The following is a 23,969-nucleotide window of genomic DNA, read 5'->3' on the forward strand; positions in this document are numbered from 1 at the left end:
TATGAGGAATTTAGGAACCGTTGTCGAAGCAAATTCCCTTGAACATGATACTGACGGGTTGGCTCCTAACAGAATTTGACACAGTATCATAGTTGCACGCCCAGAGCCGCTCTGGATATCTCTCTGAGATATAGCAGAGAAGCACCGAGTTCTCCTGCAGTTGCACGTCTGGGCCTGTTCTGGGATTCAGCCTCTTTGGCAAGCAGTAATACCCGTGGAATTGGCCTCCAAATATCAATTCTCACCTTCACATGTCAACGCGGCAGCCTTATGCATACATTCCACTCCCTCTGTATCCTAAAGCTGAATGCATATTTGTCCGCACACATGCCTTCGTCACTGACTTCTCCCTTCCTCCCTCCCTCCCTCCCGCCTTCTCTTTCTTTGTCGGTCAGTGAGCAGAGCGGGACAGACGCCGGCGTGCGCCCCGTCGCTGGAGGACTCCTTCCACAAGCCGGTGAAACTGCCCGGCGTGACGAGCCGCGGCGGCGGTCTCGACAGTGACTGCGAGTCTGAGCTCAGGCAGACTCTGCTGTCCAACGGACACACCCTCAGTCTCTCAGAATGACAGCGCCCCCCTAAGGAGAACCAGCGACTAGCAGGCGCTCCATCCAGCCCGAAAAGCTGACTCGCAGTAGCCGAGAGGACTTTTCATTTTTTTTTTTGCACTGGGAAATAAACTGCTACCTCATATCGAGGCGTATTTGATCCTGAGCCCTCCTGGATCTGGACTGAAAAGGGAGCACCAGGAGAGTGAAGAGCGAGGGGGGGGCATCCGGAGTTTTGAAGGCGGAGCTTGTGTGGGTGGCGTCCCATCTGAGCGTATCAGCTGTACATAGTTTAAAAACCTTCCTTTTTGGGAGGTGACCAATAAAAATTCTAGCTCCAAAAAAATGTGACTTGCATTTGAAGCATGTAAATGTAGGGAATCTTGTACAGTGTATGTTTGTGCAAGGGGGGGGAAGAGAAATATGCCTTTGGACATTTGACTGTACATAAGAGTTTTCTTATATTATATATTATATAACTTTTACAAAAGAGTATTTGAATTTATGTGCATGACAAAGAAAGGAGTGATGGTATTTTTATTTTTATTCAAAAACACAAACAGCCTTTTTCAGCTTTTACCAACATTCAGCTGCGGTGCCTTAATGCATGATCAAAGAAAACCCAACTTGTAATCGCATATATCAAGAGAGATACTGGTACGCTCTTTATCGCAAACAAAACAAACACTTGATTGCACTTGAATGTTGTTTTTTTTCTGTTTTGGACAAACGCTGCCGACCATGGCCTTACAGAAACACAGTTCACATCCATTGTTATTGTATGAAGGAAGAGCTTTGATGTCAATTTATTTTTGGTACGTCAGGTGGTTCATGCCGGGATATTTGTGGGCCGTCAGGTTAAAGCACTTTTTTTTTGTATTCCCGTCATAAACGAGTAGATTGTTATCGGCCGACCGGAAAGTAAAACCTGTGAGGAGACATTCTTATTTTGTCACGGTGAAAGTCGACAGTACATACCGTTCCATTGAGGCTCTTCCACCTGTTTCACAATACTACTAAGTAACCGAGAAGCTGCTCTGAGAAAACATTCGTCTCTGACTCTTGATTAGTGTCTCAGAAAGTGACTTTTGCACCCAAACTTAGGCTGACGGCCTGTTTTGTTGTTGTTGTTAGTGCTGTAATGTGCCTCAACATCCACCGTCGTGCATTCACAGGTGAGCGGCGGGGGTGCTCTGCCTCTGTCGCATCACCGCAATGGGACAATAACTTTCTCATCGTCGCTACAGTCCGATAACGTTGGAGGTAGCTAAAGGTTTATGCTGTGAACAGTTGGGAAAAGCTTGTGAAATGTGCTCTAACAAAACTTGGGAGGTTAAACGCAGGACTGTCACAGTCCCTGGACACACAGGGTCAGAACTCAGTCAAAAGTATAGTTACATTGCCTAATGCATGCGTGCGTTTTCTCCAGCGTGCCACTCGTCTGAACTGTGTTCCGTTACCAGTGGCCTTATCGAGGTAAACCGGAGGACACGCTCCTCTGGTTACACCTGACAGCACCTATCAAGAGATGGTCAGAGATCACTGCTGGGAAAACCAATCCCAGTGGAGCAGGTGAAAGGGACAAGAGAGGGAGAGAGAGAGAGAGAGAGAGGTGCAGTTCGCGTTCTGAGTAATTTATTGAAAACCGTTGTACCAATGTCAAAGCTGAAACCGTGAAGTGTCTAACATGGCATTGAAGTGTCTAATAAAAAAATCACATTTTGCTATTATTGGGAGCGTTTTGCCCGTTTTTCTTTCCTCTATATATAAACAGAATGAAAGGAGTGTTAAACAATAGTCCAAAAGAGCTGAGGCAGCATTTAGCCCTGCTCACATGTGAGAGAGGTTATGGAGAAGCCATCAATTCACAGATGTGAAATCCAGAGACCTTGATCCTCAAAGCCACACACACACACACACACACACACACACACACACACACACACACACACACACACACACACACACACACACACACACACACACACACACACACACACACACACACACACACACACACACACACACACACACACACACACACACACACACACACAAAATCCTGGAGCTCCAAAGACAGCAGGCATTTATTTTCCTTCTGCGGGCTGTTTAAAATATTTGCCATCAAGTCGGGCTGATTGAGGGTCAGTTGCTGACCAGACTTTGCATTCCCGATGGATGTGTGTCACGGGATGATTGACGCGCTACCGGCCCGTGGCTTCCACCAATCACACGCCGACTATTGTTGTCCCAACAGCCCAGGGACGAGCAGCATGGCGAACACTCCCCACCTGTGAGGCCGTCCGTCTCCTTTACCAGCTCTTCAGCTTTACCTCTGTGGTGACTACAAGGACCACACAGCTCATTCAGTCAATACAAGAAGGGAAAACACACCGACACGAACCGTTCCTGCATATATCATTTAAATAATCCTTCACTGACACGCAGAGGAGGGATCTTCTAGTCGTGTAATACATTATTTTGGATAGCTGTGTGCTCTAAATTTGAAAAAAAAAAAGTTACAAATGAGAACATGCTTCTTAAACATGTCGACCATTGAATGAATCCCTGAGAAAACCAGATTTGGGTGAACTGCCCCTTTGTTTACATGGGCGACTCCTAAGTAATCTGTCTAACCCTTAAATGATTTAAGAAACGGACTTAAATACATTAAAAGTAGAACTGTAGCTGCAGTCACTGCGTGTTCAATTTGTAGAGGTGCTGGTAGGTGGCTTTTACTATTAGACGGAGCCAGGCTAGCTGTTTCCCCCTGCTGCCAGTCTTTGTGCTAAGCTAAGCTAACAGGATGCTGGCTGTGGCTACCTGTTTAAAGCACGGACACAATAGCAGTATCAACCTATAGCTCTCAGAAAGAAAGCAAATAAACAAATAACTTTTTACAGTGAAAATCCATCTTTTCAACGCGTACTATAAGTACCTTCATTGGATAGAGGAGTTAACACATTTCCTCACAAAACTATAGCTACTTATGTTACACCATTGCTCTATTGATTAACACATTGTGGATAAGCCTGCAGTTTCACAGGTTTGAGATTAAGAAGCCACCCTGTATACTAATTATTTCGACAAGAGCTCCAATCAAGCCAACTAATACAAATATTTCACAATAAGCACGACAGATATACCCCAAACTAATAAAAAAATGCTTCTTACGTGTTAAATTAAAGCTCCTGCAGGTGGATGAGCTCAGTTGTGCTCCGGAGGGGATTTAACAATGGTGTCCCTTCCCCGGTGGGTCTCTTAATAAAGGTGGTCTGGCTCAGCAGAGAGAAAAATATGGATAAAACATTAAAAAGATCATGAAACCAAGTAGAGGGAGATTTCCAGGGTAGCTTACAGCGGACCGAATCACCAAACCTCACCTCAAATCATAAAAAGAGACCGTCTTTAATACCACAACTCATTGATTCACACACACATACATGTTTAACAGTAAAGATGGCTCATGTGACAGGGCGTGGCTCCATTTAACCAAACCACTGGTGTTGTGACAGAACTGTGTGCGCTCAGCCCGTTAAACTCAGGGCACTGATGAGCAGGAATGCAGCACCCTGGGTAATGCCCCCAGGCCTGTGGACGACTCCTCCAGGGGACGAGGTCGCTGCTTCCGGAGTCGCTTCCACCTGCTGTCCCGTCCACCAAGTCGGGACTCGGGGACAGTCGCAGAGGACGAGCTGCTACAGCAGAGAGCGGCGCACCTTCTCGTAGGCTCCCAGGAAGATGAAACCTCCCACGCTGATGAAGGCCGTCCTCGGTATGCCGCCCGCAAACAGACTGCAGAGGAAGAAGGGAACAAGCGATGCAGGATATATGAATTCTGAAATCACTATTATTGATGCAAATTCAAAGCAAATCGGTATCTAAGAGATATTTGGATTTTGCTGAAAAAAACACTGAAATCAATCACCGTGTACTGCAATAACATGACATAAATTATAAAAGTTGTGTTAGTGAGATACAGTATAGTGTTTAAGTTGTATATGACTTATGATTGACACACTAACCAATGCATGCAACCGTTATATGATAAACAGTACTATTATAGCAGTAAAGATCACTCTTTCATTCACTGTTTTCATCATTTAATTTCAATGTTCATACACTGTATAGATATATAGATAATTAATACTGATTGAAACTAAAGGTTCATTATATTTTTGTGACATTTTTAACTGTGTTAACTCGAAAAAGACTTATAGCTAAATGTATGACTAGTTTGAGCTAGTTTTACAAGGTTCTTACTAAAGCCACAAAGAGAAATGTGTCAATGCTGAAAAATATTTGTTTATTTTGCCCAAAATGTTTGCATTTTCTTATGTTTGCCACATAATATATTTGCACACACCTGAACCTCATCTAGCAGAAACAGTTGCAGAAGGAAGTAGGTTTTTCTGTTGTACTTCGCCAAAGTTCGCCTGCTGCAACTTTAATTATCCCCACGAACAGAAAAAAAACCCTGTGAACAGAGCCGAGGGCAGCTCAGGCCGTATCGGGTATCACTCCACCGATAGAAAGTATCTGTGAGTGATTTACGGTGCCTGCGTGGAAGCAGGGCCTCGTGTTCGGGTGCAGAGGCTCCATGGGAGCGGGTCAGGCGTGAGGCCTTGTTGGTGGAGCCACTTTACAGAAAGGGCAACAAGTTACGGCGACGGAGGCCCAACAAGAAGCCGTTGACGTTGCGGGGGTCAGAGGATGTGATCTGCCGTGAGAGAGCCCAGCAACCATCCCCCCCTCTCCCACCCTTCCTGCTACACACAGCTGTTTTTGGGATTAGGCTTCAAGCCCTCACCCCGAGGCCTCCCTGGAGCTCTTATTCCCCCTTCCTTCTCTCTCTGTGCATGACTGATGGCCGAATCACATCCACACATGTCCCTCTGCTGTCCATCCACTTCTCCCCGTCTATCTGTCCAGCGACGGCCCCCTCAGCTGGCTCAGTTGTTGGGGGATTTCTCCTCCGTTTTCCCTTTTCTTGCTGTGTCATCCACTTCTCAGACACGCGCTCACTTCGTCTGTTTCTCTGCCTTTTCGTTACTCTCTCTCTGCGTTTTTATTTCCCCATTCCTCTCTGCCTGTCTCTCTCCCTCGCCGTGAATTTGCCTACCAACACCTTCCGCCTGCCAATCCGCCCCCACGCTCACATGGTCGGGCCCTATCCAAGCCAGATGTAACGGATGAAGAGTATTGCGTGTTTGTGGATGTGTGCCTGTGAGACTGCGTGAGGAGAAACGTCTACGCACACAAAATCTCTGTCTGCATTCATCATCTGAAAGTTCAGTTTGGTTTCTATCAGGTGCGCTTCAGCAGATACTGTAAAGAAGGTTCTCTAATAGGCCGTTTTTTAGGGCAGACGTTTTGACCTTGGTTAGTCTTTCCACTCTCTCATCACATTTTGCCGTCATGGATTGATCTAGAGCTCATAGCATTACACTCCATGATCTTTTGCAATGATGCATTCACTTCTATGCTGACAATCAATAAAGAAGTTTCCATTGCTCCAGAAAAATAAAGCTAGAAAGTGGACCTTGATTTAGTGCTTTGACACTTAAAGTGCAGCTTTCACTGTAAATATGAGATTTGGGTGACTGGACAGCGTGTCAGGGATCTCTCAGCCATCCCAACTATTCACACAACTCCACGTTTCAGAATGCCCCGGCCCAGATCGGGTGTTTTTAAAAGTCAGCCCGTGAAGGGATAGCCTAAAAGAGAGCGTATGCGTGAGACGGAGAATCTGAGTGCGTTTGTGTAAGCACGGACGACTGGTGTAAAGGCTGCAAATACACGCAGAGACATTAGTCAGACGTTGTTGTCGTGCCCGTCAGCATGCTCTTTCCATCTCAACACAGCTTTCCATCACCATCTGCTGAAACGTAAGTCACAGACCCGCAGCAGGAAATTACTTAGCATTACTCACACAAGGATATTATACATGATATCCAAAGCGAATCAAAGTACAAAGACACAAAAAACGTGTACACTGAGCAGACAGACAGCTAAACAACACAGTAGACGCAACATCTTCTCATGTGATGGGCCTGATTGCCACCAGTGTGAGGAATGAACTAATTTTAAACTCAACGCTCTTGTTTTGTCTCAGCTCTCTTGACTACTGTTACATTTCCTGTCTGGGATCAGACCCACCTGTGGACTCTGAGACGTCAGAGCAGAGCCAGAGCTCAAATATCCCCCCCCCCCCCCTCTCGGCTCTCCCGGGTGCCCTGACTCACTCTTGACATCACAGCCTGGCCAGCCACTGAGAGGTGTCATCTCCCTATTGTCGGGTCAATCACCTCTCCTGAGGAATCGGGACTAAATATAGTGTCGAGGCCCGACAGGAGACTTCAGAAGAGCAGCGGTGAACTCGTCGTGGCTTGCAGTTGAGAAACAAATGCTGGCACTCGTGAAAAAGACAAGGGTGGAAATCCTCAAATGAATGTGGGACCACATTTCTGCCACTTGTGTAGGAGCAGGAACAAATTCTGGGGTAATGCAACTTTTTCATTAGGAAAAATCAGAAGAAAGAGACCAGTTTTAACCTCTGTGGGTCTTCATCAAAACAGAGAACGATACATCAGCTGGATGTTACACACAGTCCTTCAGTAGTACTTGAATTTCTGGGACAAAAGATGGATATTAATAACAAAAGTCAAGTCAAAAACAAAGATGTTACAGCAGTTTCCCCAAAAAGCACAAAACACCAATTTGTCCTTCCAAACACCACATACACAGTGAAGGAGACAGACTGTGTCTGTGGCTTTAGGGCTGTTCTCTGGGAAAGGAGCGCATTGCACATCTGTGCCAACAACACACCTTCATAAGTCTAGTAATACTCTATAGTTTCCCAATTATCAAAAGTGCTCAACTTGTTCAACTTAATTTGTTACGGCAAAGAACAAAGAGTCCCGATGCCATAAAAGTACAAATAAGGCTCACCACAGATTTCCAGAGCCTCTGCTTTGTTGTGTGGATGCGGCGCAAACATGTCATTTGTTTACTTTTCCTGCTTCACATGAGGCACAAAGCAGACACAGCCCGGAGGACACGCCGCTTATTAGTCTTTTGTTTTGACACGATTCCCGGTGCAGTTTGGTAACTGGGGGAGGCCGGTGTGTGAGCTCCACACTGCTCTCTGCTAACCCGGGGTCTCTGGGGCATGGCGCACACATGGAAGCACTTTAGAGCTTCACTACACTGCAATTGGGCCCATTACCATAATTACAGCTTTAAAGCCCCGGCAATTTGTATCAGGCATGCACCAGCGCAACCACCGGGCCTTTGGCCCCCCCCCCCCCTCCTTTTGCTCTCTACACACTCTCTTTTGTCTCTGCGTTTCATTCTCTACTCTCATTCTCTTCGTTGCTTTTTTTTCCCCCTCATTCTCCACCTTCTCCGGTTACATCGATATCAGGAGAGAGAATGATTATTTTTCCAGGAGTTCATCATGTTGTAGAGCTCACGGTGCATGCTCTCTGGGCTGCACAATGTGAGTGAGTTCTACAGCTGGCCCCGGAGGACAGTTGGGAGAGATAGAGGAGGATGGAGAGAAAGAACAACATCAAAGGTTGCCGTGTGGTGCGGAGGTGGGAGACGGGCATCAAAGAGCTCCCCTGTACGTTACCACTTGGTCACTGTTGCAGCTGGGAGAGAGGGATTTAGGGTTTTGCATCGAGGGCCCGCCAACTATCAGCTCATTGAGATCGTGCAGTCGTCTCTAACATGAGCTTCATTCAAATTGAAGGCTGGCTTATTACTGAATTCTGAAAGCAGTTTGTAGGGAATCACCCTTGGCTCATATTAAATACAAAAGCTGAAATGCAATTTGTCTTTGATTAGATTCCAGCACTGCAGTCTACACAAAGAAAACAACAACACAGTGTTTACGAGTGTGTTTGTGAGACAGAGAGCCGGAGAGAGATGTCCCACCGGTGTTTGGCTCGGCCCCAAACCAAATCTGCAACGGGCATTAAGCCGAGGTGCATCTTAACTAAATGATGGCGGCTTGTGCACAAGCGGGCGAATTATTCACCGCGGCTGAGGGTTTGTTTTAGTGCTGGCAGCCCTCTGCGGCCCCATTAGACCTGGCCTTTTGTCCGGTGGGCATCATAAACACATCAAAACACTCAAATAAACCCGTCCTCTTGGCCCCTGAAACACCTTAATCAATAGGACAGTGCAGCAAGCGGGCAGGAAAAGCTTTTAAACATGTCATTTTTCAGCCGAGGCTATAAATTCATGTCCTCCCCCCCCAGAAGAGCAACTCTATCATCAAACTTGATTACGTGAGGGATCAGGCGGAGTCAAATCAAATCATGTGAAATAGAAGGTCTTTTAACTGGGCTGGGATAAAACAGGTTGTGTTCTGTGTTAAACGATCACGATGGCCTTTGAACATATCTCTAACATGAAGACGCACACTCACCCTGAAAGGCCTTGGCTCTTCCACACCTCGTGGAGCACTAGCGGGATGTTGCCCCTCGCTGTGGTCGATCCGGCCTGGAGAGGGAGAGGGAGAGAGAGGAAAATAGAGGCGTGATGACGGATGGATCGTCTCCTTCACTTCCTGCTTCTCCAACAGACACCCTGTTTAGTCTTCCTCAGCTGAGCTTCCTTCGACTCCCCCCTCTCCCTCTTTTCATTCCTCTGTGTCTCCCTCTGTTTCTCCTCATGGACAGCTGTGTCAGCGAAGGTGACACCTCCAACACCCACCCAGGCACCTGCCATTTGCCCACCCAAAAACACACTCAACAAGTCCTCCCCGTCTCCCTCCACGCCCGTCAGTCTGGAACTTATATTTACACAATACGGCTTAGCCGGCCAGGGAGTTTTTAATCCATCACTGTGGAGTGGCAGAGGGGGACGAGAGCTGCAGGATGGGGCCAGTCGGGGTTAAGTGAGGGTGGGTGGTGGCAGAAACAGAAAGAGACAGCGGAGGGCACAGTAGAATGAGAAAGAAGCGAGTAGGAGTGCATGTGCGTGCGGCTACAGCTCACTGAGCGTGTTGGAAACAATTTGCGGCGTCCGCCGAAAATTGCGACTCCCAGATCTGCTGGAACGAGAAGAAGATTCCCACATTTCATTCATGTGAGGAGGAGAAAAAAAGAAAACACCCCTATTCCTCATGTTTCTGTTGGAGACAGGTGGCTGAGATTTGACTCATCTGACAAGTTTTCTTTTCCTTCACCGCTGTGGAGCGGTGGAAGGGGGGAATGGAGGAAGAGGGTGTCCAAAACACACAAACACACACACACACGCACACACACACACCTGTGTACCTTATGCTGACATACAAAAACATCTTCAGGCAGCTCAATATATACATTTATTTTTGCTTAAGTTGGCTTCCTGCTTTGTTATCCGAGTTTATCACAATCATGTGCGAGTAAAGACACGCGCTTGATGCTGACCTTCTCCGCATTCTCGGCATCCACAGTGATGCATGCAATGAAATTAAACAACAGCGACGAGTGTTCAACAAGGTGTTGGACCATGCCAGCCCGACACCGACTCCTGTGTTTGCCACAATTGGCTGCAGTGGAGTGTAGCGAAGCGAACATGACATTGATGGCAGCAGTGTGGTGCACTGGCAGGAACCATGCCAGCCTGAGGAGAAGAGCAGTGTTGTACGGTAGCGGCGTAGGAGGCGGGCAGCAGCAGCGTGGTGTGCCAGGGATGTTTCTGGTGCTGCCGCCAGGGCCGTGTGGGCAGGGGGGGGGGGGGGGGGGGGGGGGGGCTTTGCAAGTCCAGCTGTGTCCTGGACATCCGCCCGCTTTGACCTCGCCTGCGCCAGGCTGCCTACTGCACAACACGATTCTTTCATGCTGTCCGGCGCAGGAGAGAAAGAACCTTCTCCTCTGCTACTGTGGTGACGGAAAGTAATGTGACAAGTTCCAACACCCACATTTCCTCCCCTTCGTCCAAGCCAAACTATCCATACCCATCAACACCAGCCTTACTCTCTCTCTCTCTCTCTCTCTCTCTGTATCCAAACACTCTCCTGCCTGGACTTGTCCTCCCTTGCTGCTGTGGGAATTTGAAGATAGAAACCAAACTAAAGTCTGACACAGTTTTTAAAAAAAAAAGGACATGTTACCTTTTAAGGTGAGGCACTTCAGGTGGAAATGGAAATTTGAACTACAAAGTCCATTTTGAATTATGCTGCTTTGAAGATATTTCATGGCCTCATAACTTACACAAAGCACATTTACAATTGTATCTTTTCGTACATTTTTATTAGAGCTGAAACTAATCTGTCAATTATTTGATTGACAGAAAATGAATCGACACCGTCTTAGTAATCAATCCATCATTTTACAAGCAAAGATGCCAAACATTTGCTGCGTTTCTTTGTCATATGTGATCGTAAACTCATGTCTCTGAATTTAAGTTGGTGAAAATAAGACATCGTCTTTGGTTTTAGGAAATAACGATGGGCAGGTTTCACTATTTTGTGATATTATCGAGACAAAGCGATCAATGGAGTGAGAAAACTATTTACGGATCAAAAATGAAAATAATACTTTTTTGCAGCACTCATTTTTGTGCTGGCTGGGTCAAATATAAATGGCTCAGTGACATATTGCCATTCTTTTTGAACTTGACGACTAAATCCAAATCCACCAAATTTATTAGCGTGCCGCTTTTGTCCATGACGAAAGACTAAAAAAGCCTGAAAGGTGCACAAAGGATGTTTCTTTTGTCATGTCTATCTAATGGACTACGTTTCCATGTTTAAAAAGAAAGCTAACACGTAAAAGTGTAGAAAATCAAAGAAAAGAAAAAGAAAAAACATTTACAAACTACTAAACTATTCCACAGATTGAAACAGGAAACCCACGCTGGATGGACTGTGAACACAGAAACCTCCAGTTTGAATAGATACAATGTATCATATTGGCTTCCATTTCGTTGAATACCTAGTGAATACATAGCGCTGGGGTTTTATCAGCCGACTTAAGGGAATCAAAAACTTGGCCTTATAAAGTTATAAGCGAGCTTTGTTGAGGCAGCGCAGGCCAAGTCCTTTGCTTGGTGGTGAATTACAGCAGCTGCATTTCAAACAATGTTTACAGGAAGCTTTTGTTCCGTGCAGTTCCACCTACAGCCAACGGCTTCTCGCAAGAGATCAATACTGTCTGACTGTTTCGTTAATTCAAGTATCTCATTAATTAGTTTGGTTGTTGGGTTGGGGAGGGGTGGGGGGGGGGGGGGGGGGGGGGGCAGGAACGGAACACTGCGTCTTCTCCAAGGACAGTCTGTGTGTGTGTTTGTGTGTGTGATTGTGGGGGGGCTGACTGGGGGTAACTCTGAACTCACTACCCTTTACACACACACACACACAGTGAGGGAAGCCAGACATACAGTTAGAGTGAGCCAGAAGTGAAAGAGGAGGTGGATGGAGTGAGGAAGAGGAGGGACACCACTACACAGAGGGAGAGAGAGAGAGAGGACAGAGTGGAGGAGTTAACAGGAGGGACACTGGCCTCCTGGTTCACCTCTCAGTGACAAGCAGCCTTGAGATGGAAATTCCTCTGGAGCAGCAACAAGTCCTCGCTCTAACACTAACCATGTACCCAAACATGTCTCACCGACACTGTCCATAGTGCAGGTCAGATGATAGATGTGTGTGTATGTCTCACTACTGTCCCGGTGCTACCACAGCCTGCTTTGTCCTGTGTGCGGACACTGTTGAGATTTGCTCGGGCTGCAGTCCCTCTCAGCTCTCTGCCTGCGAGGCATCACCCGACAGCGGTGTTTAGAAGTCACTGCCAGAGGAGGTGGTGTGGTCTCAGTGTGTGTGTGTGTGTGTGTGTGTGTGTGTGTGCGTGTGTACCTTTGCGAGAATTATCCTGGTCTTCGCAACGTCAAGAGGGGTGGTAACAAATGCCGCTACTGCACCTAAAAAAAGACACACACACACACACTTAGCAAAGTGCTGACATAAAAGGGCCTCTCTTTGCTCTTAGAAGAGCCTTTAAATATTGAAAATAAACCCATAAAAAAAGTCCAATTACTTAACCACAGATACAGTAACATATTAACTCTTGGCCCTCTGCTCCATTTACTTCATAAAAATGATAATATTCACCATCTGAGACCTTCCCTGCTATTAGACCACAAAAACCAGACGGACACACTTCTATTCCCACCACACAAACACAAAAGTCTCACACACACACACACACATATGTACATGTTCAGGCCCACAAATGCACACACACACACACACACTACCTCCAATTAGTTTTATCGAGCAGTTACACCCCAACTTCCCTCCAAGTTGGAAGCTGGATGGGCGGCACGATCCAGAGGTGTCCCCTCTGAGCCGCAGTGTGTGAAAGTGAGAAACGCTGTGTGAGTGTGCGTGTCACTCCGCCACAAACATAGCAACTGCTCTCGGGTAAACATTTCCATATGGGCCACCGAGGAGCAATGTGACTGTAAGTGAGCTGAGGATACAGGAAAGCATTAGGACCAGTGTGGTGCAACACACCGTTACCTTTTACTAGTTAATGCTGGCTCATTAACAGATTTGAGGATTTCAATTTTTAGTTTCTTTTTCCTACTTGGTTGGAAAAAAAGTTCAGCGAGGATAAAAAACATACAGCCTGTACTGCAGCGTTATTGGACAGCAGTAAAAGAAGGACTTACAACACGGAGCGCTAATGTGGAGGATCTAAATTTGGCTGGAAAATCCATGTGATGAAAGTTAAGACGCAAATCAGACGGTGATGTAACCTCGTCTCTGGCGAGGTCTTTTTTTTTCTTCTAGGTGGCTCAAATGGGGTCAAGTGCGTCGTAAGTGAAGGCAGCTTACAAGTGGAGATATTCAGGATGACTAAAGGCGCCCGTGTGAGCATTTCCAGTGTCAAACAGATTATGTATGATTGAAAGAGAGAGTGTGAAGCGCGATGTAAGGGGAAGTGACTGAAACCTGAGGATCCCTCTTGGACAGCAGCTCAGTCGCAGAGGGACGTGAACTTGATTCCTGTGCTGGACCCCCCCCCCCCCCCCCCCATACTGCCACCCCACTACCCCCTTCCACCGCTTTCTTTCTCTACTCCCTTCGGCACAGATTGCCTTTTATCCTCCCAATTAGATATTGTTCAATCATTTTTCCTGTAACGTATTAACAATTTTGTCAATGTACTGGAAATGTAGTCTGTTCTAAGCTGAATACTATAATACTACAGAAGAAATACTCTTTTTTTCTGACAACTCAACACAAGTTTTTAGGACTCGTATCAAAATGACGCAGTCAGTTCCTTATCCGACATCTTTTTCCCTCTGCATGTCTGTCTGACACCAACTAATCCATATCGCCAGTCTCCTCTTTCTCTTATTCTATTCTGATTTCTTTCTCCTCTTCCTCCCAGCGTGGACCGTGTCCAGGTGGGGTGGCGCAGGGCCACGTCTCAGCTCCTTGGGGTGCCGTTTCCTCATCCCCTCTTCTGTCCTTCACCTCCATGTCTCCATCGCCCCTGGAGAAGCTAACCTCGACCTTCCTTTCCTGTCTGGCGTGTTGCGGCGTCGCAAGAGTTATGGACTGAAAGCGTCCAACAACTGCTCCACGGACGGGTCTGCAGAAGTGTTCTTCTGAAAATATGCATTTTGTTTGTGGTTCTGCCTTTTTCATCATGATAAAAGTGAAGACTGAGGAAAAAAAGATAGATGATGGGACGCAAGACAAGACCCGGGACCTGTACAGGTTTGAATCCACCGTTTTATGCGGTCAATCGGGTCCAGGTCCAGTACAGTTCTATTAGCATAGGTCCCTGGTCTGTTTAACATCGGATCCGAGAAGACCCTGCCGTGATCAGACAGCGCTGATCAGGAGTCAAGAAAATGACAAAGCTGATTCTAAAAGAATAGCATTTGTCATCAGTTATCTTGACAGCGAAGTGGCCTTTCAAGTTGAAATAATGAGTGGATTTGCCATGCTGTTCCAATCAGCTAGAGGAGTAACAGAAAACCTTTGTTTTGCCAGCTTTCTTGGCAAGGAGGACGGATTAAGGAGGGTATAAGGCTACTAACACATACATTAGACACATTAGGTTGGACGCAAAGTTTTGTTTTGACAACTTGTAAATCAACTACATAATAGCAATCAGCTGTGAAATCATTGCCAATCAGGGTTCGGGTCCATCAATTCTCGGTTATGCATGGGTCTGCGTTCCAGCTTTCAAACAGTAGACTGGTCTGGCCCGTCTGGATTTATATCACTCTCTCTGGTTACAGTGAAACTGTAGCCTACTGCACAAGACAAGTTTGTTTTTTTGTGTGCCTTCATGTCAGTATCTGGCCATTTAATATATTTTTTTCCCTGCCAATGCCTCTCTATCAAATCATTGTACCCCCGGACATCTGCAACTCAACTGTATACAACTTCTACTTCAGAGGAAAACATTGTGCTAGTACATTTACCCGATAGAGAGATGGTACAGGTTATACTATAGATTCAGATTTTACTCCTAAATATTATGAATCAAAATACAATTAATGATCAGGTATTAAAGTGCCCAGCATTACATTGTAAATGAAAAAGCTCCAGCCTGCGGAGCCCTGAAGCTCCGTTCCCGCTGCGGGACAGAGGACTGTTCGCGTGTTTATTAACAGTTTATTAATATTGAAAGTCTCGCGTGTCCAAATTGCACCAAATTCGACACAATACTTCAATCCCGGACAGTCAGACAGACAGATTCCCTGCATAGTCAGTTAAACCATATCCTTGATAAGGCTGACACTGGGCTGTGACATCTGTCTTTGGTATGTGAGACCTTTATCTTGACATGGAACTCAAACAAGATCATCAAACACAGAACTATGCTCAAATTCAACATTTGAAACATTGACAATCACTGAATCTCTTTGACTTGTGCTTCTAGCCCCTACCTAGTATTTTACAGTCTGATGTACAGTCTCTAGTTTCTGTCTGGTCCTTTCCCCTATTCATCTTGTTTTTAGTCCACTCTACTTCCCCTCATTCACTCCTTTCCTGCGCCTTTCTCTCTCTCCCTCTCTATTAAACCACTTCAGGCCCCAGTGCTCAGGAGGTCACACAGCTGCAGGGGCCCATACCCAGGAACCGGCCCCTCTCATCCCCGCTGTCTCCTCCCTTCGTTGTCTGTCTCTCCCCTGATACCCATTCAGACTCGGCCTGCTTTGGTTGATTTTTTTTTTTTTGCTGAGTATCTTGAGAACTATGATAATGAGGCATTTTCTGAGACAACAATGCAAAATCCCTGCAGTAAAATGTGCTCATTTAGCGCTGAGCAATGTCTAAGGAATTGGCTGGATTTGCTTTCATCCATTCTTCTCTACTCGGTTCTTTTTTCTGCTCTGATCTGCTGAGCAGGTGAGGATGTGATTTGCCAGCTGAGCTCACCTTTGTGGAATCTGACAAGAATGTGGCTTTGGGTAAAGTTGTCCTGCCCTCCTAGCCATCTATTCACCAATCCACCCATCCCTCCCTTCCCCTCCCTCCCTCTTCCACCCCCCCCCCCCCCCTCCTCCCTCTCTCTCTTCCTTCTCCGCTTCTTTCCCAAAGCAGCAAATAATCCCCTGCACCTGCAAAAGCTCCGCACACTGCAGCCTGCCAAGAGTAGAGCGTGTGACCTTGCCTCCGTGACCACAGAGTCTGGGAGAAAGAGAGGGAAATGTGGAGAGAGAGAAAGAGAGGGTTGTCGATAGAGGAGGATGATGAAAGAGGGAGAAAGAGGGAGGGAAACAAAGAGAGAGAGAGAGAGAAGATTGTAGTTAGTGGAGATATCAGACGCATTGAAAACACATTGTGAACCTTGGTCTGCTCTGGGGTCCGGGGCACGCAGCTGGGAACCGGGCTGTCCGGCTATTTTTGTGTAGCCTTTTCTCCCCAGTGATGTCATGCTACTCGTTTCCCAAGAACCGGGACGGGACAAGAGGGAGGCATGAGAATATATGCTGCAGCGGCCCCACTCCGTCATCTTTACACATTTTGTCCAGATGCCATCGCGTTGAAGTACAGAGTGTCTACGCACATTCACATATCACATATCAACACAATCTCTTATTTTTGTTAACATTTAGCTCAACTAATTTTGTTGGTAGAGCCGTAAAAACATACACAGGGGTGTGAAACTCAAATTACATTGGGGCCACTGGCCAGGTCGTCCTGTCGGCCACTTGAACACCCCATAGAAAGAAAAAAGCTGCAAAACTGCAACAATACACACTCGGGAGCGGAGCAACTGGTGTTTCCTTCTCCTTTCCTTCAGCATACTGTTACGCATGTTTAGTAGAGTAATGATGCTTGCGATTGTATTCCTGGAGAACGACAAGCTAGAAGTGGCAGTAACTTACACATAAAACTATTATCTTGAAACTATCTGTGCCTCCAGGTCAACTTCTCTGTTTGGTTCAAAGCCTTTATATTGACAACTTGAGAAGTGGAGGGTGGATAATGAAATTCCCATGCAGTCGCATCCGGTCTGGTAGTGTGGTACACCTGCTAAACAGAAGGTTGCCAGTTTATTAGGATTTTGTCAATAAAAGTGACATTAAAGTTCAAGTGCATTTGAAAAGCCTTTGTGTGTGTAAAAAACGCTCACATCACAGGACTGCTTGCCCAAATGCAACCGGCTACTGACCGAAACCACCTGATGTTTTTGTTTTGCGGAGGAGCTCTTTGGTCCCTCTTCCTCCCCCGACTAGTTTCAGCAAAGCGGTGCGGAGACGCAAGGTTCGTCTTCGTATTAAAATGCATGTGGACAGCTCGGCTGCCTCGGGCGTTGCGGGGTATGATTACTTCTCAGGGAGAGCAATTGAGCAACAGCATGGAGCGATTACTAATACTTTCTTTGCCCCCCCCACCCCGCGAGTTTAATCGGCGACATGTTATCTCCTTCTATCTCTCACACATGTGGACATCACTAAAAAACCCTGTGTGCTTGCACAGCACATGCAAACACAAACAAGTAAACACACCAGAAAACAAAACAAAAAACACAGAAAGGAGAAGAACCGGCAGGCAGCGTGAACGAGCTCAGGATGTGTCATGTGTATTCCATTAGAGGATAGATTAAAAAGGAGATTTTGTTTTCCACATCAAAGGCCTCGCGCTGGGGGATTCCTCTCCGTCTCTCTCCCTCTCCGAGTCTCTCATGAATAAATAATAAGGGGTAAACCTGGGAAAACAAACTTTCTGACCTCTGAACCCTTGTGTCAGGGCCAGTTTGCACCTGGACGACTTCCCACAGGAAAGAGGCGGTAGGTCCTTCAGCACGCGAGTGTGTCGGTGCATCGCGTATGTGTAGTGAGACGCCACTTGTAAGTGCATCTCATTGGTTAAATTGGAGTTCCCATCGTGCCTTTGACACAAAATCCCTTGAATGTTCCGCGGCTCTCGCTTGGTGTTCAAGTCATAACCTAAAAGTGTTACACCCTCCTGTTTTGCTAATGTTGTTGTTGAGGTCGCAACAGATGGGGTAAACTGTAAGTCTTATTCTACAGATGCTGTTGGGAAAAACAACAAAACCACAATATTGAGGAATTAATGTCTGAAAGAACAGTGAGAATTATGCACATAAGTCTGGTGAGAAAATATAAATCTCTTTGCAGTGACCAATGTGTAACATTTCTTTATATTGTGGGACTTGCCTCGTGAATTATAATATGTTCCTGCCTGGATAAGCCTCTCCATGATATGACAGACCATCTCGGACGAGTTGAACTTAATGCACTCTACGAAAGGATTTCTTACTCCTCTTCCAACAGACCCATTGCAATTGGTTGTTGTTTTTTTCTCCCTTTTCCCTCTCTCCGATTCTCTTACCGACAGCTGTGCTGGCTCGGCGTGAAATAAAAATAAAAAGACCATAACGCAGCACATTACTATCCCACAGAGTAGATGGCCGATCTTGCCGCACACACGTGCACTCTCAAGATTCCTTCTCGCTGGCATTTTGAAAGCTAAATCACGTTATTCTTGACAGTGAAAGCCTCTCAACATCTTGGTGGTCGCTCTGAAAGGAATGGCAGTAAAAATCAGTTCTTGTTGCGGGAAGTTGTTTTTACTTCTCCTCGCTCGACTAGTCGGCCAGTCGCTGCTATTGTGACCGAGGAAACGCCTCATTAGCTATACAGAGCACCATGTTAGTGCAGAGGATACACGTGGGAGGACTGGGAGTAGGGAGCCAATGGAGAAGAGGGCAAGGAGAAAGAGGAGAGGGGAAGAGAGGTCCAGATTCCAGCAGTTCAGCTCTCCGCCAACGGACGTGTCCAGATGGCCCGGAGAGAGAGAGGGCCTTTGACCGAGGGACAAAGAGACACTTGTGAACGACCAAGTCTAACTCTCACAAATGCGCACACACACACACACACACACACACACACACACACACACACACACACACACACACATACATACACACAGCTGTGAAGTGTATTGTTCGTCTTAGCTCGGCCGTTAGCTCCTAACATTGATGGAATGTTTGACTGTCCGCCTCTCGCGCCCTTGAGACATGATGTCACTCCAACGAAACGTCTTTTCAAAGAGAAACAGCCTTTTTATGTGATTCGGGCCACACAGTGGAAAGGAGAGAGGGGGCAAGGAGAGAGGAGAGGCACATGAGAGAGAGAAAGGCCATCAAAAGAGAGAGGAAGAGACATAAAAATAAAGATTCAAAAAAAAGCTAGAACGAGACAGATATGCAGGATATTTTCGGGATAAATTAAAAGCTGGTTTGATGATAGTCGTGACAACCCATTAAAGTGGGGCGTAAAGTCTCATTTTGGCCAGCCACAATGATACAGGGGAACGCAGAGGGTGAGCCTGCTGTAAATGTGTCAGAGCGTAAGCACACTATTAGAACTTTACTACGGATTTATTACTGAGAATAATTACTGTAAATGATGGTACAGAGCAATGGTGGAGAGTGGAGGGATGAAGCAGATGGATAGTAAAGAAAGAGAGGGACTAGAGTCAGTTAGACACATTTATGGAAGAGTCTGATACGTACCTTTAAGTATTCCCAAAGTGGAAACTGCACCAGAGAGAACGGGATCTGAAAAACAAGTAGAGTTTTAATCATCAGGATTATCTCAGCTTTCCTTTTTTTTTTTCTGATTTTCTGGAGGTTCAAGTTTCATCTTTAACCTCTAATCTCCTGCTCTTGTCATTCCTGCCACCTTTCTCTGTTTCCTCTTTCTCATCTGACTGCTCCCTTGATCCTTCTCACTGCTGATGATTAATGAATGAGACAGGCTGTGGTCTGGCGGTCCTGAATGGATAGATGGATGGATGGATAGATAGATAGATGGAGCAAACTTGAAAGGAGGAACAGAGGGATGGAGGGGGGGGGGGGGGGGCTCTGAAGTGATGGTTGGAGTGCAAGTGTTGCCACAAAACACATAACCGGTTTAGGCAGGAAGTTACAGCGGGAGGAAATCAACGGCAGTGCCAAGGCAACGGGCATATGACACAGTCAGACCACACACACACACACACACACACACACACACACACACACACACACACACACACACACACACACACACACACACACACACACACACACACACACACACACACACACACACACACACACACACACACACACACACACACACACACACACACACACACGTACGTATCCTGTCATCTTAGCGAGACAGGAAGGAAGAGAGAGAGAACAAAAACAAAAACCAAAGAGAGAAATAAATAAAGTGACACTGAGCTGTGTCATCGGTCTTTGATCACAGCAACAAGAGCATCATTCATCCATCTGCGCCGCCGCCTCCTCCTCCGACATGTTCCATCAGACTACGTTAGCACGTCGGCAAAAGCTGGAACAATTCAACTCCGACTCGGCCGCAGCACAAAGACAATACACAAACTGTGTTTATGCCTCTTAATGTGCTTATTAAGCACTTAGTGCAGACGAGCTGACCTCATATAAACACTCTGAAGGAGATTAACTTGTATGCCCGTGTGCTGCATCTGCTCTCTGAGAGCTGGACATAAAACTTTAAAGATCTCAGCAATGACTTGGCCATTTTAAAAACAAAAGTAAAGACATAAAGCTGTCCAAACGAGTATTAATTCAGCAGAGCACAGCAAATTATGTTGCAAAAAGTCAGCATTTTCATTATCTGACAATATCATGTACTACAGGGTAGTTAGGGCTAGTTAGCATAGTTTAGCAATCTAAATGTTACTTGTTCTAACGTAACCCTTGAATGGTTTGGATGTTTACTACAGAAACATATACTCGGACAAGAAAGACGGAGGGTCAGATGCTTTAGTGTTTGTGCCTCCATTAAACCAAATAAAGAGTAGGAAAGAGCTACTATCGTTACTCTGAATTCAGGCTTCCACACGGGGGACGTTGTGGTCCTGAACGGGTACTTTGCAGAGGCCGTTAGAGCAGGTCAACAATCACAGTCTACAAATACTGCATACAGAAACATGAATGATTGATTGTAGTAGTGCCTGATCGGAACGGGCCGATTGCGTGACATCCCGTAGTGCCGCTCATCCAAACAACTTCACACTCCACAATGAGCTTCCTTGGGCCCTGAGCAACACAGCCACCATGACGTAGTTGCATCTCTACGTCATGAGCGAGCTGTGCCAATTAATAGGGGTCCTCTCTCAGTACACTAGCGTGTACATAGCGCACTATTAATAAATAACTCCCTCTAATTGATAAAAAGGAGCTCGCACTCGACACTGCACTTCCTTGGGTCGTCAGCGATAAGGATCGAATCGAACATTTGATTGTTGCTTGATTGATTGCAGGCTTGGTCCGTGGAGTATTCCGAATCGTTCCACTGGAGATCTGGTCTATCTGACCATACAGAAGCAAATGCTCTCAGTCTGAAAACAGTATCTGATGTAGGTCTTGTGTTTTACCATGTATAGTGAGAATGCCTCCGTTTTCTAACTGTGGTGAGACGAGAGAGCTTTCAAAGAGGAATCAAAGTGCACCTGTCTTTTATTACCACCCTGATGAATCCTGCTTCTCTTTTTACAGGCCAGGAAGAGAGCGAGACGGCCTGCAGAGAGAGAGAGAGACTGCAGGGGGATGCTGGAGTTACAGCCACTATTACTAAATGTAAGTAGAACATGTTGTACTTGTATAATTGGAAGCAAATGAATAGAGAACGTTGGTGAACTTGATGTGGAAACTCATTTCATATGTATACATAACCTTTGTAGTACTGGATACTGTTTTTAGAGTTTTTAAACGTTACATAAAATCTTTGAAAGTAATTTTTCACAATATTTAATAATGTTGTATTATTTTACATCAGCTTGAAATGTAGCTGAAATAGCCAAAAGAGAAAAACACAAGGACAGATGGAAAGACTGATCCACCAATGATTTATGACTTGGTTTGACACCCCTGGCACACTGAACGTGAGGTGTGTGTGTGTGTGTGTGTGTGTGTGTGTGTGTGTGTGTGTGTGTGTGTGTGTGTGTGTGTGTGTGTGTGTTGCCTGGCAGAAATGGAACATCTGAAAACCACATGTGGCCTGATTAAAATTGATAAGCCATTTATAGTTAAGAGACTCACACACATCACACAAATCTACAGGGAGGAGGACATGGGAGCGAATCACTGTCGTGCTATTTTCTTTCCAGTTCTAATCGCTTTCTACTCATCTCACGTCAACAAGCTCTGAACAACCAATGCAGTACTTTGACCTGATGTTGGTGCAGTGATGGCAGGAGATGACAGACGCAATAAATCTCTCAGCTGAATGAGAAATGGAGTAAAAGGTAGAGAAAGAGAAGTGGTGAAGAAAGGGGATTTTTTCCTTTCTTAACCCAGTGCATTACACCGCCGTGAACATCCGAAATCAAGTCTTTCTGTTTTCATTCCAGCTGAGAAATGCGTGCAGTGTGTTACAGGCTGTTGAATGAATTTCACCACAACTCCAATCCGTGTGTCACCGCTCTGACATGCTCTAAGAACACAAGCAAGATATCTCAAAACAGGGAGCACGTTTTTGTTTTGTTTTGTTTTTGTTTATTGAGGTGGGGTAACCTTGGAGACAGACGTGCATCATCATTGCACCTGAAAGACAGAACACTGAGTTCAAGCGATCTTGTTTCATTTAAAACTACAGGGACGGGAAGGTTATGAGCAGAGAGGTATGGAAGCCCAGGTCCGCATCAAAAAAAATAAAAAAATCCATTCTGAGAAATCGAAATCATGAGGTATAAATAATTTCAACTTTATATTTCATAATTCGTTTTTTTTGTAATATTTAGTTTTTTTGGATTACGGAAATGGGCTTCCATAGAGATGTCCAAAGGACGTTGAAATTACCATTTTCTATAAACTGTGTGGACGTAATGGGCTCATAAGAAGATAAAAGGCAAACCCTCGCACAACATGACAGAAATGCAAATTAACTCTATAAGCAGCCATTTCAACAACGTCACTGTAATGATCTAATGCACAGATACAGACTCTGTGGGAACTGAGATGTTTGATTTGTGTCCGACTCCTCAGGGAAAACAGCTAACCTCTCCTCGATATCAGGGATCTGATGTGTGACAGTTATTATTCCTTTGGATTATTGTGCAAGAGCCTTAAGGGGAGACACAAGAACAGGGTAAAAAAAAAAGAAAAAGTTGAACAAATACGTATCACCAAGAAAATTCCCCAAATGATTACCTAAATTAAGACAAATAGTTTTTTGTGTTACAAGTTACTTACTTACTTCTCTCTTTGATCAAATTAATTTTGAATCGCCCCAGTGTTTTATAATTATTTTGTTTCTATTATATTCTACGGATTGTTTGTCTCATCAAAATGGTGTTTTTTGTTTTGAACAGCTATTGAATAAATTATCTCAGGTGTTTATGACGTGACAGTTATGTTTCAATAAGTTGTTTCAACCTGTGAGTCTATTGTAAAGATATTCATATTGTGAATTTGACACCTGGAAAATTGTTTCATGACCTAATTTTTTACAACACTGAAGCACAGAATGTTTCAATTCAATGTTAGGGTTAAGTACATATCATATATTGTGACATTTAGCAATGACAATATATGCAATTAAATCAATATGAAAGTCCGTAAACGGTGGGCCAGCGAGCTTTCAGCATGCAGGTACACTGCTATCCTGTGCAGCTTGTGACTGAGCGGCTCAGTGTACCGCTTGAGGACACTGTGAGGGACCACCTGGTTGTAAATGGTTGCAGGTGCTGAACTTGAAGTCAAAAGGGGACATTTTCTCTTACACATTGGGCCAGTGGGTGAACCGCATGGTTTTGATATTCTAGAGTTACAAAGAGGTCTGCCACAAGTGTCGCGGGCACATTTAGACCTGAGCTATATGTCACGGTAGACTAGCACACAGCCACACTAGGCTAGCATGAAGGCAGCCAGGCGGCATAAAATCCACACCGCT

General features: G+C 45.5%; 2 protein-coding genes across 5 annotated transcripts in view; one reads left to right on the top strand and one right to left on the bottom strand.

Annotated features, from left to right (window-relative positions):
- Window positions 1-2,293, top strand: part of lrig1 (leucine-rich repeats and immunoglobulin-like domains 1) — a 33,279-nt gene extending 30,986 nt beyond the window's left edge. Inside the window, exon 18 of the mRNA XM_076095761.1 lies at window positions 396-2,293. Coding sequence (XP_075951876.1) covers window positions 396-568 — 173 coding nt within the window. The 3' untranslated portion in view covers window positions 569-2,293. The remainder of the gene's footprint in view (window positions 1-395) is intronic.
- slc25a26 (solute carrier family 25 member 26) overlaps window positions 2,167-23,969 on the bottom strand; it is a 45,417-nt gene continuing 23,614 nt past the window's right edge. Inside the window, exons 6-12 of one of the 4 annotated variants that reach the window (XR_012955747.1) lie at window positions 19,559-19,603; window positions 16,131-16,200; window positions 12,397-12,461; window positions 8,986-9,059; window positions 7,103-7,180; window positions 6,794-6,957; window positions 2,167-4,343 (exon numbers count right to left, since the gene is read on the bottom strand). Coding sequence is in view for 1 of the 4 variants with exons in the window: in XM_076095762.1 (XP_075951877.1) it covers window positions 4,247-4,343; window positions 8,986-9,059; window positions 12,397-12,461; window positions 16,131-16,200; window positions 19,559-19,603 (351 nt within the window). In the remaining 3 variants the exon portion in view is untranslated. Of the gene's footprint in view, window positions 4,344-6,793; window positions 7,181-8,985; window positions 9,060-12,396; window positions 12,462-16,130; window positions 16,201-19,558; window positions 19,604-23,969 lie in introns of all 4 variants that reach the window. The other 3 variants (XR_012955745.1, XR_012955746.1, XM_076095762.1) reach the window with 3 other exon arrangements.

This window comes from Anarhichas minor, unplaced genomic scaffold (genome assembly GCF_050575085.1).
Source record: "Anarhichas minor isolate MPS153535 unplaced genomic scaffold, ASM5057508v1 ptg000021l, whole genome shotgun sequence".
Classification (NCBI taxonomy): domain Eukaryota; kingdom Metazoa; phylum Chordata; class Actinopteri; order Perciformes; family Anarhichadidae; genus Anarhichas; species Anarhichas minor.